We start from the raw sequence: 12,769 nt of genomic DNA on the forward strand, positions 1-12,769 counted from the left end.
TAGCTTGAGCGACCTGGGTTGGCTAGAGGCTTGAGCCATCAGAGAAGTGGTCTTCCAGACGGCCTCCGCCCGCCCTCCAGCTCTCTGTCGTCATGGCGGCGCCGGGTGCAACACCTAACAGGTGCTCGCACAACTCACAGCTGCCTGATGACTCACTGTGAGTCATAGGGTCTCACACACACACGCGCTAATGTGCGTGCACACACACGCACACACACACACGCACAGGAAGAAGTATGAAGAGAGGAGCTGTGGGGTCTGTGTTTTCCCTGTTCAAATTTGATCAGAACCTGCTTGCACAGTCCAATTTAATTCCCTAACACCTTAGTCTGCAGTCAGATAGAAGGCCTCATACTAGCCAGTGTAGTCACACGAGGCTACTGCAGGGAATTTTGCTTCCTTGCCTTCTCTCCTGCATCAATCACCATCTAGCCACTACCAGCTGTGATCATGTGACCTGGTGAATAATGCTCAGCAATGTTTCTGAGGTGGGGGTGGGGTTCTTTTTTCTTTTTCACAGGAACAGTTAAGTGTCTGAGTATGGGGGGGAGCTTGATGAGTGGCATGAGACATGTTCTACAGGAAGCAGGGCTCTGCCGTGAGACCAGGCTGGCAGGGAGGGATGGAAGAGAGGGAGGGAGAGAGGGAAGAGAGGAAAGGGAGGGATGGAAGAGAGGGAGGGAGGGATGGATGAGAGGGAGAGAAGAGAGGGAGGGAGGGAAGAAAGGGAGGGATGGAAGAGAGGGAGGGAGGGATGGATGAGAGGGAGAGAAGAGAGGGAGGGATGGAAGAGAGGGAGGGAGGGAGGGAAGAGAGGGAGGGAAGAGAGGAAAGGGAGGGATGGAAGAGAGGGAGGGAAGAGAGGAAAGGGAGGGATGGAAGAGAGGGAGGGAGGGATGGAAGAGAGGGAGGGAGGGATGGAAGAGAGGGATGGAAGAGAGGGAGGGATGGAAGGGAGGTAGGGAGTGGAAAAACAGGAAAGAGTGAGAAACACACAATGGGGTCGTGAGGAGCGGCGTTGCCGGAGCCTCGCCGCCGTCGACCAGTCATTCAGGTGTTGTCAGAAATATTAATCTATCAAGCATTGCACAGTCGGTGAACAACACAGATAAGGCCACACATCTTTTATGGCCTCTCTAGTAAGAGAGAGTGGTCAGCCCAGGTCACCTTGTTTAACAGGTGTAAAGAATGATCCCTCTGTACGCACAGAGCACCTCCTCTCAGCTTTGGTTTCTGTCAGCCTGTGATAATACGAGATCTACTGACTGGCACGATCATCAGCCTTAATGATGTGTTCATTTAGCGGACTTGACTTTAAGTGAGCCAAGTCCAAAGTAACATATGGTTGGAGGTATTTGGGAGATGGGTTTGAACACACCACCTCTCCAGTCAAAACCACAGAGTTACACTCCCATCTAAATCATTCCGACAGATGCCAGAAAGATCCATATTTGGTGCAGCTCTGCAACAAGAATGCTAATGTAGTGTTAGACTCAAGCAAAGTGGTGGGGGAAGCTAATTGCCGTATTAAGGTACACTCCACTTCTCATCCAATGGCTCGAGCCCGCGTGACTTCACTCTCAGTGATTGGTTGGTTGATGAGCGAGCCACATGTGGTGGAAGGGCTCCAGGGAGCCAGGGCACACGTCTGGCCACATGTAGCCTGTGTCGTGGGGAGGGATGGGGGCCCAGAGGAAGGTCTGCCTTCCCCGCCCCTCCCATTAGGATGTTGTTCCTTTTCCCTGACTGTGGACAGGCAGGAAGGAGGCAGGAAGTGGACAGGCGGACAACTTCCCCACTTTGTTGACATGGAAGATTGGGATCCCGTAAAAGTTTCTCTCTCCGAACAACTCCTGTTCCCTCTCTCTCTCTCCTCTCTTTATATTTCCTTATCAAAACACACGTGTGGGGAAATGCAGCAACAACAACAAAAACACTTTTATGGATAGCAACAAAAACACTCAGTTATGAAAATACTAAGTTATTTTATTCCAGAACATGTTTTTTTCTGAAAAGATAATGTTGCCAGAGAAACGTATTGTTGCATAATGCATCCCTGGAAATAGAATTAAACTCAGAAACTGGGTCAAAACCACTGAAGTGGTATACTACAAACGATGGGAAATACCATTCATTTCATATACATTGGCACAAAGTACGACTGAGCGAGTGAATACATGCATTATTTCAACACTTTGGACAAAAGGACTCATCCCCAGGGTCTTAGATCTGGCCAAGTGACTGTATTTACATTGTCATTTAGCAGACGCTCTTATCCAGAGCGAGTTACAGTAAGTACAGGGACATTCCCCCCGAGGCAAGTAGAGTGCCCCAAGGACACGTCATTTGACATGGCCGGGAATTGAACCAACAACCTTCTGATTAATAGCCCGTCTCCCTAACCGCTCAGCCATCTGACCCCATACAGACTGTATCTGAATCTCCAGGCTGTGCCTCCGAGAGCTTAGCCTCCAAGTCAGGATCAAGCTGACAGATGTCTGGAGCTTCTGCCTTCCTGTTACAACATTAAGAGAGAAAATAAACAGTGGGGAAGGCTGAGGGAATGATGGAGGAAAGACTTTTGTTTCATCCACATCCAGTAAGCCTGCCCTTCCTTACCTCCTCCCCATATGTAGTCCACTCTTCTCCTCTCTGCCTTACCCATTTGACCCCTCTCCTTTCTTCTCCTTTCCCTCCTTTCTTCTCCTTTCCCGCCCTCCCTCCCTCCCCGATTTCTTAGAAGATGAGATGATTCCACTCTGCATGTGCGGTGCTGTAGGGTGTTGTAGGGTGCTGTGTAGGGAGCTGTGTAGGGTGCTGTGTAGGGTACTGTGTAGGGTGCTGTGTAGGGTGCTGTGTAGGGTGCTGTGTAGGGTACTGTGTAGGGTACTGTGTAGGGAGGTGTGTAGGGTGCTGTGTAGGGAGCTGTGTAGGGAGCTGTGTAGGGTGCTGTGTAGGGTACTGTGTAGGGTGCTGTGTAGGGTAATTAACAGCCAATACTGATTGTCAGGGACATCAGCCTCCTAATGAATGACACCATTGTAGAACTTGTCTAGTTATCACAGCAGGGTGTCCGTGGGAAGGTTTGACACATCACAGATACCGTAGTGCCACAGTGAAAACTTTGGATGGATCGTTTAATCAGGATACATCAACAGAGAGAAAGAAGGAGGAAAGGAAAAGAGGAAGGGAGAGGGAGGGAGGGAGGAAGAGAGAGAGAGGGAGGGAGAGAGGGAAGGAAGAGAGTTAGGGTAGACAGATAGGGAAGGAGGAGAGTTAGGGTAGACAGATAGGGAAGGAGAGAGGGAGGAGAGAGAAAGGGCAGGAGAGGAGAAAAAGGGAAGGCATGAGAAGAGGAGAGAGAGGGAGGACAGAGAGGGAGGGGAAGGAGGAAAGAGAGAGCTGCTGACCTTTGATCTGTGCACCTCTCCGTCATCATCCTCTCCGCCCACACCCAGGATCTTGCGGGTCTTGAGCCGGCTCACCAGGTCCGTCTGACTGTGCTTCTTCATCAGAGGAGGGTGGGGTTTACAAGACATGGTCTGAAATACTGGAAAGAGGGAGGGGGGTTGTCAGAGAGCTACCATGGAAACCTTTGATCAGTGCAAACCGCAGTGAAGTGGAGCTGACAAATGTTTCCTTCTGCACAGCGAACAGACACGCAAGATAGTACTTATTTTCGGCCCTGTAAAATACTTCAAACTTAAAGGCCAATGTTGGTCAAGTGCATTATGTGTCTTGTGTTTAAAGAGATTTAGAATGCTGATCCAGGTCAAGCTGACTAATGAGATGGCCCTCTCTTGTCCTGGAGACAGAGAACCTAGACTGCTGACTGGCTAACAGTAACAGATGCCTACTCAGATATCTCCTACGTATGATGTGTGCACACACAGTAGATACCGCATGCACACAGAACACACATACACACACAAACACACCATGTGCAGACTGGTGTAAGGAGAGCTGTCCTCTCTCGCTGGAGACAGTGGGGCTAACAAATCGATCAGGTTCCACCATCAGCAGATTTGGTTACAGTGCCCTAAATACGGTCCCCAGGTGTGAGAGCTTAACAAGCCACGAGGGGCGCCTACAGTCTGTCCGGCGTCCGCATTTTAGGCACTGACACCTGCACCCCTCCTTTCAGCTGACGCTGCCCCCTCCATTTGATAGAAACAGCGTTGTGCTTCTCCATATAGCTGTACTGACACCGGACTGTACCGTGTTGGACAGAAAGTGTCCGTTCACGGTTTGTGTTTTATTCATAGGCTGTAAAGGGAAAACCTGAAGTCCTCGCAGCTTCTTAGGTGACATCACAGATGTGAGGCAGGTGGGAAGAGACGGCCGAGGGTTGGACTGACATCAGATACACAACATAGGTCAGTGGGTCTGAAGGGAAAGTGACTCAGATCACCACTCAACCTTGAATGGCCTTGAACACAGCACCTACACACAACCTTACTAGTTCCGGCACTTGGACAACGTCTTGTGGACTATAAACGCCAGGGAACACGATTGTTGCAAATGGTAATGCAGACTGCATAGAGTCCTCACCCTAACCAAAAACGGATAACATTTGAAGGTCAAAAAACTAAACAATGAACAATTTCACAACAAGATTCAATGAATGGTCCTCAGTGAGATGAGGAAATAAAATCGTTCACAAGCAATTTTAACAGATGCAGGACAAAAAGGCAACAGGCAAGGCATTGTGGGTAAGAACAAGGTGCCTCATGTCTTCCTGAAGAGAGGGTATCAACCCAGTGAGAAGAACAAAGTCGCCGTTAATGAAGGTCAACAAAGAAAAAGATACATGTTAGACCGGAAAAAACATGCTTATTATTGTCTCATATACCAAATGGCTAAGCTGGGCTCTATAAAAAAGAGAGTGTGTGTGAGTGAGTGAGTGAATGAGTGAGAGTGTGTGTGAGAGTGAGTGAGTGCGAGTGTGTGTGTGTGTGTGTGTGTGAGAGAGAGTGTGTGAGTGAGTGTGAGAGAGGAGAAAGGGATCATTGAAAAGGTTGTTATCTACCTGTATTGGGCTAACTTGTATGCGCCAATTTAATGAGACAAGATCTGGGTGTTTCCTGGTGCTGGTGTTGACACAGTCAAACGATAAAAACACAACAGACAGGAGCTGGTGAAACGAGTTAAAAAACTAGGTAGGAACTACCTCACTGAACCGGTCACATTCCAGCCTGTATGTGTACATGAAACACAGGCTCCTAAACATTCCTTCGTAAATAGGCTAGGGGCCGGCATACATTGTGTCGGCATTGGTCACATACCATGTGACTTCATCTCACAAAAAGCCTTTGAACCATGAGGTTTACCTACACGGATGATGACACCAACAGATGAGCAAAAAGCACCACAGAAGAAGAACAGAGAGCACCACAGAAGAAGAACAGAGAGTCCAGAGAAGGAGCGCTGGGATTTCCAGCCGCTGATCGGATTCCTAACCTCAGAAGAATCCAATCTGTTGCACTGCATTATTGAAGATCCTCCTCAAACATCCTGCCTCATCCACAGATACACAATGTCCTCCTGCTGTCTGCGCAAGGGATGTTTACGGCCAGACCTACAGTAATAAATTAGTCTCAGGAACAGCCCTCATACCTAGAACAAAAAGTACAGAAAGCCAATCATCTATGGCCCCTTTCATCTGACGGACTATTAGGCTTATATCAGTGGAGCAGGAGTATCTGCACATTGACCGAAGGCACTAAAAGCTCATATGTCTGAAGCCCCACTCCAGTAATGGCATTCTGAGCCATTATCTGAGTCCCACAGCATGCTAGGTTGTATTTGGTCTGCACAGGTGACTGATGCCAACCCCATGACCTCCAGTGAAAGAGCACCAAAAGATTTGTGCCTCCTCGCTCGTGTCAAACATCTATAAGTTCTGGCCCGCTGCCCTCACTTCGCACCCCTTCGATAATTTCCCTGCATCTCAAGTCAGCCCTCCTTGACTCGCCTGTGTAATGCTGATGCAGTTACCTAGCAACGGCCAATGGTGTGCCTCCTCTCCATCATTGAAACCAGCTTTAACGAAGAGGTATTTTTTCAGGGGGGCCTTGCTGTACTCCTTGCCATCAGAAGTGATGCTTCAACGGGCGTCCAAACATGTCGATCTCTGACGACGCAGAGGGGTTTGAGACTGCACAACTCTCCTCACAACTGATGCAGGGTTCTAGAATGAGCTCTGCTGGTGGGTCTAAGAGGCAGTTGAGGAGCAGAGTTGGAATGAAGAACTACAACATGGCATTATACCAGCGACATTCTCTTAAGGCACTGTGAGTTCCATTTTTCTTCAGCAGAGAGGGGGAATGTTTGTTCCAGCAACTGAACTTGCATAACACCCGCCAGCCCCAACCGATCCAGCCAGAATGAGCAAGACTAGAGCAGAGACTGTTTCTTATTGAACGATGAATTCATTATTTTTAATGAATTCAAATGACGCAAGAGTATCAACATAGAAGTTGGGTGAGCAAAAAAAAAGCAATTGGACCCCAAGTGCCACGAAGCACAAGTTTGAGGTTAATTATCCCTTTGGAAGCAGACAAGACTGCGATTAAAACTGTTGCTGTAAAATAGTGAATTACAGATGCTTTCCTATTCACCTTTCTCTTTATGTGACTGAACAGAGACAGTCTCCACTATTTCACTCCTGCAGAAGACATTCCATCAGTCTGAGCACGGGTCTGTTCTTAGAATAAATGGACTGCAATCCTATAATCTAATGATGGCACCATTATCATATTTCCATTTAAACTAAAGCATAGAGAAGTCATAAAACAAAATCTCCCGGTCTATCTCCAATAAAACCTAACTACATCAATCGATCTGAGACCCAATCCAAGGCATATCTTATCTCCACTGGCTCTAAGTAATGTTGAAAACCTTTCAAGATTCTACCCGTTGAAATATAGCCTTTTCACAGTGCTTAAGGGAGGACTGCTTTCTCTCTGGCTCAAGGGCTTGCATGCTGACGACAACAACAGACTCATCAGGCTAAAGCTGAAATTCATCTATGGATTTGGACGAGAGACAATGATCCCCCGCTCCCGCCCCCGCCCCCCACACATCCTAGATCATTAAACACGTCTTGGTGGAGAGTCGATGGATTTTCCTCCCAGAGGTCCAGATAAACAATCAGAATATGAATATGAATTAAGGAACAGGGGAGAGGGGGGAGACCTCACCTCGAGAAGGAGGATGAAGCTCAATCACTGAATGGCAACCCTGATAACCCTGGTGTCAATATTAAGAAAAGCTCAAAGGAAACGACCGCCTTTCTTCTAATCCCTGTATCAGGTGAAATTAAGCTCTGGCTTTGTTACCGGGTAAACAAAGGAAGATGGAAGACTTGGATGAAACTGCAACAAGACAGACTGGATGTTTGAGGGGGTCTTAAAACGTTGTCGTCCTCAGAGACGTCAGTACCCACAATTCCCTGACAACGGCCTACTTCTTTCACCAGCAAAGTTCTGCGGCGGAACCGTATTAAAGAACAAGTGCAGTACTCGCACTGAGCATGTGTGAAGGTGTACATCAGACCACCGTGTCTGCGGCCGGCTCTCCAGGAATCCTTTGTGCATCGTCACAGGCGTTAGGCCTCTCACATCACAGTGACGGAACTGTTCACCAGCCTGATGTTCAAGGTCAAACAGGTACTGGCTGACACAATCTGCACCTGCCTAAAGGAGGTGGGCTGGTTTCTTTGAGGGAGGTGCTGACAACAGGAAGCCTTCACTCCTGTGCTCTGCTGGAATAACAGAAGGCAGAAGTGGATGCCAGACGTCTTAACGACAAACAAGCAGGGCTGGGCAGCGTAGCGCTCCAGCCGCCAGAGTGAGCCAGCCTGCCCGAAAGGCTTGGCTGAGAGGACGAAAGGCTGGCGTTGGAAAGCTGTACAAATCTTAGCAGTGGGGAGTGTAGGCACTAGCGGCGCCCCTGATTCCAATCAGAGGTGATAAATTGATACTCTGTTGTTAGCCACAGGAAGCACAGTAGATCCCTTTTCATTTACAGCCTGTCTGTGTGACTGAACCTCTAATCACCATCCACGTCCCTGGATCTGTCCCTCTGTTCCTGTCTCTCCATCCTTCTTGCCCTCTCTTTCCCCCCCCTCTCTCTTTCCAGTGACGCAGTGGAAACAGGCTGGCGTTGGGGAAAGGGCAGAGAAAACAGAGGTGCGAGGCTCCACATGGGACAAGCTGCTTTTGACAGACTCCAGTAAACAAGAGTTTGGAGTGCTCTGGCGTGTCTAGCGGCGAGTGTTGCCGGCTTCCACATCCAGTCATTTACCAACATAATTTCAAGGGCTGTCAGATGGGCTTAGGGAGAGTGACGGGTATGTGTGTGTGTGTGAGTGTGTGTGAGCGCGAGTGTGTGTGTGTGAAACACAGCTGGGTCTCCCTGATCCCCTGAGAGACAGGAACCTCCCCTCCCTTCTTCCCTCCCTCCTTCTCACCAGCTTCCTATCTCGTACCTGCTCTCCCCTCCATCCCACTCTTCCCCCCTCCCCCCTCCCACTCTTCCACCCTCCCCCCTCCCACTCTTCCCCCCACCTCCCATCCCACCTCCCCCCATCCCCCACTTCAGCTAGGTTATATAGATTATACCCAGCTGTCACAGTCTCTATCACACTAGTTGTGATGGCCCCTGCTCTGAAGGGGGGCAGCTAAGAAGCTAAGTCACCGCTGTGTGGCTGTTATGCCCCTTGGGCATGCTAGCAGTGGTGTGTTATTAGTGGCATGCTACCAGTGCCCTGCTTTTAGTAGCCTTCTTTCGATATGTAGCATGCTAGCAATGGCATGCAAGCAATGGCGTGTGATTAGCAGCGTGCTAGCAGTGATGTGCTGCTGATACTAGTGTTATTAGTAGCACATTTGCTTTGTAGTAGCGTGCTAGCATTTGCACGCTCTTAGCAGCATGCTAGCAGTGGGGTGCTAATAGTGGCATCATGCTGTTGGTAGCGTGGTAGAATTGGGAGTGGAGTTGTGTGCGCAGGAGCTGCAGGGGCCGACTTGAGGTAAAGCAGAGCTGACACTCGCTGCTGGGAGATGAATCATCTCACCAGAGGAAAACACCGGCAGCTCCTGGGGCTGAACCAGCACTCAGCCACTAAGAGCAGACGAGAGGCCACCTTTTACCAATGCCTAAACAGTAGCAAGGGCTTGAGGTGGCGTTGAGGTTCTACAGAGCACAACGTCTCCCTCTCTACTGGGGAACTAATGCCAGACTCAGAGCAAGTTTTAAACAGGCGCAAATGGACTGTGCTCATTTGAAGTGTTACGTGGACCATTTGTCAATGTGGCTCATGGTAAATACACCATCTAATCGAATAACCCTCGTGTAGTTCCGTGAATTTATGAGACTCGGAGGGCGATACCGGAAGGAAAAGAAAAATAACATGTTTCCAGTTACGAGGATTCAGCATGGCCTCAAATTGTACGCCCCTCATGTACAACTATCTCTCTTTTTCATCTCGCTCACCTTCAGCTTCCTTCTATTCCTAAATGAACGCTGAGAAGAAGCAAACATGGCAGCGTCCAACAGCTTCCAGAACACACACACACTCAGTGCCGCTGCATAGCAACTTATCGTGGTGGATGAAGTGGAGTCACAGGTTGCTGGAAATGCCAGACGTTAACTGCTTGTTGCCAAGGAACACAGTTGGCAGAGGCTAATTTATGGACCTTATAATGCTGGCTTAATGAGTTTTCAGATAACAGACTCACTTTCTAAACCTTGTTTGCTCCTAATCCACAACATGCTGTAGTGTAGGTCTCGCTGTATAGTATGCTACAGGTCTATTGAGTGAATCCTGAGTGGATCCTATACGTGCTAAAGTACTGAAAGTAACCCTATAACTATGTTGAAGCACCATTCACGTACCAGTGGCTGTAACTCTAAACAGTGACTGAGCACTTTGGACCACTGAGGAGCTCTCTACAGAGTTCTCTGAGTGCTCCCCTCCACTCCTAATCAAACCAGGCAGTATTTCACTCATTATACTGCTAGCAATATGTGCCACATTGTAAACACTAGCACACACGAAGGTAAACACGTGTCCTGCAGTCTGTTTTCCAGATATTATGCAGTCTTCTAACACGGGCCAACAAAGAAAAAACCCAGAGAAAAATCCCATCCCAATACACCCGCACACAAATCAATTATACACACACACACGCAATACAAGACACTGCAAGCCCCTAATGGTTGTTTTAAAATGATTATCCAGAGACCGCGAGCGGCAGAGGGAGAGAGGGGGAGAGAGGGGGAGAGGTCACACTGCTGTAACTTAATGCATTTCTCAGAAGCAGCTCGGGGAAATCATAGGCTTGCGTAAGGTAAATAACATGCTGTATCAAAGCACTTATTAACAGTAATGAAAATGTTGCAGGCTACCAAGCAGGAACTGGCAGAGAACAGCACCTTAAATTCACTCTTATGTTCCCGTACTTCCATATTTAAAGGCTTCTTCTTGTTTTGATGATAGGCAGGTACACAAGTGGGAGCCACTGTGGAGGCTCTGCCAAACGTCTGTTTCTTCCATGTGAGTGAGTGTCTGGGCAGGTCAGGCCGACGGATGGCTGGCCCTCACCAGAGGGGACCCTTGGTTAAGGGTAGAGTACGGGTTAGGAGCTACAGCTTCTTGAGGAAACCACAGCACATGGTCTGGAGAACCCCAGGTTCTTCTGAGGTTCTAGAAGAGTGAACGGCATCAAAAGCATCTCGTCTCTACACTGCGACACGCTAATCCTGTTAAGATGTTTCCTGCTCTATTGGCAAAAAAACACAAAAACAAGTGTGCACGAAATCGTAACCATGTTACACAACCCTTGAATGAATCCAGGTCTTTGTACTTCAAGTCCTTGTCAATAAAGTTTTGGCCTTCTAGATAATGTGTGTACTGTGTATATGTGTCTACAGCATATGCATGTATGTGTATTTGTCAATCAGTGTTACAACGACCCCATCGACAACCTGGGCCCTCCTACACAACATCCCTACTGTTCACTCAGGTTCTACCTAGTTGCTAGGCAACCTGGCTGATGGCGGACATCGTTCGATTGAGGGCTTGTGTCATGGAGTGCATCTTCATGAACAGGATAAATTGTCTTATAAAAGTCAGGCACATTGAGACTAAACAATTATGTCTGCCTTCCCTGTTTGCTACTCTGTTATGCTCAAATCCCAAATGATCTGCCTCTACAATCAAAACAGTTTAGATTTATGTGTCTAGGGGACCTGCTTGCAATTACCTGTAGTCATTGCAACATGGACTGGACCATCTCTCCTTAATCTGGTCATGAAACAAAGATGTAAGTCTCTATGGTAGTTTAATCATTCCTAACATCAGCTGAACTCACACTGCTGGGGTGAAGAGAACATTCCAGGCTTAAATCTTTTTTCGATCCTCTATTTTTTTCTCAAGAACGCAACGAAAGGGGCAGGATATGTAATTAGCATAGCATGTAGGCCATACGCTCAATATCACAGCCCCCCTCTGAGTATAATACCAAACACTGAATACATGATACGCACACATGCCACATAACTCAGCCATGCTGCCGCTAATGTGATCAACCACAAAACTTGTATGGTGCAAAACCCATTACAAGAGCGATAAAATCTGTATTTTATTGCCCACTGCTGTTTTTATAGCTATTTAGGGTCTGGCATGTGAGCAGTCTCTCACTCTTCCCAGTTCAAGTCTACCACAGATACCATTCCTTTACCTCAGATACCTTCCAACTGACTGTGCTTAATCTCCCTTTAGGCTCTCTCCTTTATTGGTTTGGAGTGGTAACCGTGGGGACACCTCCGGCTGTCGTTGCTCCTTCCGCACCAAGGCAGTGGTTGAGCCGTTGATTAGGCTAAATGGTTTCCATGCCATTATCAGGCAGAGCGTGTATAGTCTATCACACACACAGGGGCAGTTCTACATGGGGGCCTAAAGAGGCCAGTGCCCCTGTAAAAATATCCCTGCCCCCCCCCTGTGGCCCCCCTGAGCTGACTGATTATAATTTTTTTTTTTACACGTTGGATTTTCTTTTTATGGTGGTCATTATGAAACGAGGAAGGGACATTGCAGCCTTTTTTGCCCCAGTAACTAAAGTGAGAGAGCTGAGGAGCTGGTAGGGGGAGAGCCAGAGCTGTTTATATGATTTTAATGTAAAGCAAAATTAAAGTATTTAATGTTTAAATATAATTTTTTTCAGTTTTTTTTATGTGCCCCTCTGATTAAACACTGCCCCCTGCCCCCCCCGACCTCCCCCCCTTGGCCCCCCCAGTAAAAAAAATCTACAACCGCCACTGCACACACACATCAAAAAGCACACGTGTCACACAAGCTCTTCTTTGTAGTTTTATATCGCTCTGGAAATCGGCTTGTTCGTCACAATGCGTTTTACTGGTGAGGACAGCAAATGACAGAAGTGAGAAGAGGACAGAGGAGCAATAGAAAGCACACTATGGGTTATGACGGAGATTACAGAACCTTGTTCTCTCGCGTTAAAGACTACATTAGACAATTACACCAGACACAACACAATGAGATAAATGCCATTGTTTAGCATGTGTGTGGTTGGTTTCGTGCTTCCTGTTAGTCATTCGACCGCTTGCGAATCCTTGCTAGACTAACAGAATAGCCTTGCTACTGAGATCAACTCTGTTAAAAGGATTTCACTTTGCTTTTCACAGACACTACAAACTTTTTCCTCAGTGTGTATGAATGCGTGTAGATCAGAGTGTGAGTCTG

General features: G+C 47.8%; 1 protein-coding gene across 2 annotated transcripts in view; it reads right to left on the bottom strand.

The window, feature by feature from the left end:
- Nucleotides 1–12,769, bottom strand: part of LOC124476457 (tumor protein p53-inducible protein 11-like) — a 28,576-nt gene that overhangs the window by 7,961 nt on the left and 7,846 nt on the right. The window contains exons 2-3 of one of the 2 annotated variants that reach the window (XM_047033609.1): nt 3,411–3,550; nt 1,254–1,258 (exon numbers count right to left, since the gene is read on the bottom strand). In XM_047033609.1, the coding sequence (XP_046889565.1) occupies nt 1,254–1,258; nt 3,411–3,539 (134 nt within the window). In that variant the 5' untranslated portion in view covers nt 3,540–3,550. The remainder of the gene's footprint in view (nt 1–1,253; nt 1,259–3,410; nt 3,551–12,769) is intronic. The other variant, XM_047033608.1, reaches the window with a different exon arrangement.

This window comes from Hypomesus transpacificus, chromosome 14 (assembly GCF_021917145.1).
Source record: "Hypomesus transpacificus isolate Combined female chromosome 14, fHypTra1, whole genome shotgun sequence".
Taxonomy (NCBI): Eukaryota; Metazoa; Chordata; class Actinopteri; order Osmeriformes; family Osmeridae; genus Hypomesus; species Hypomesus transpacificus.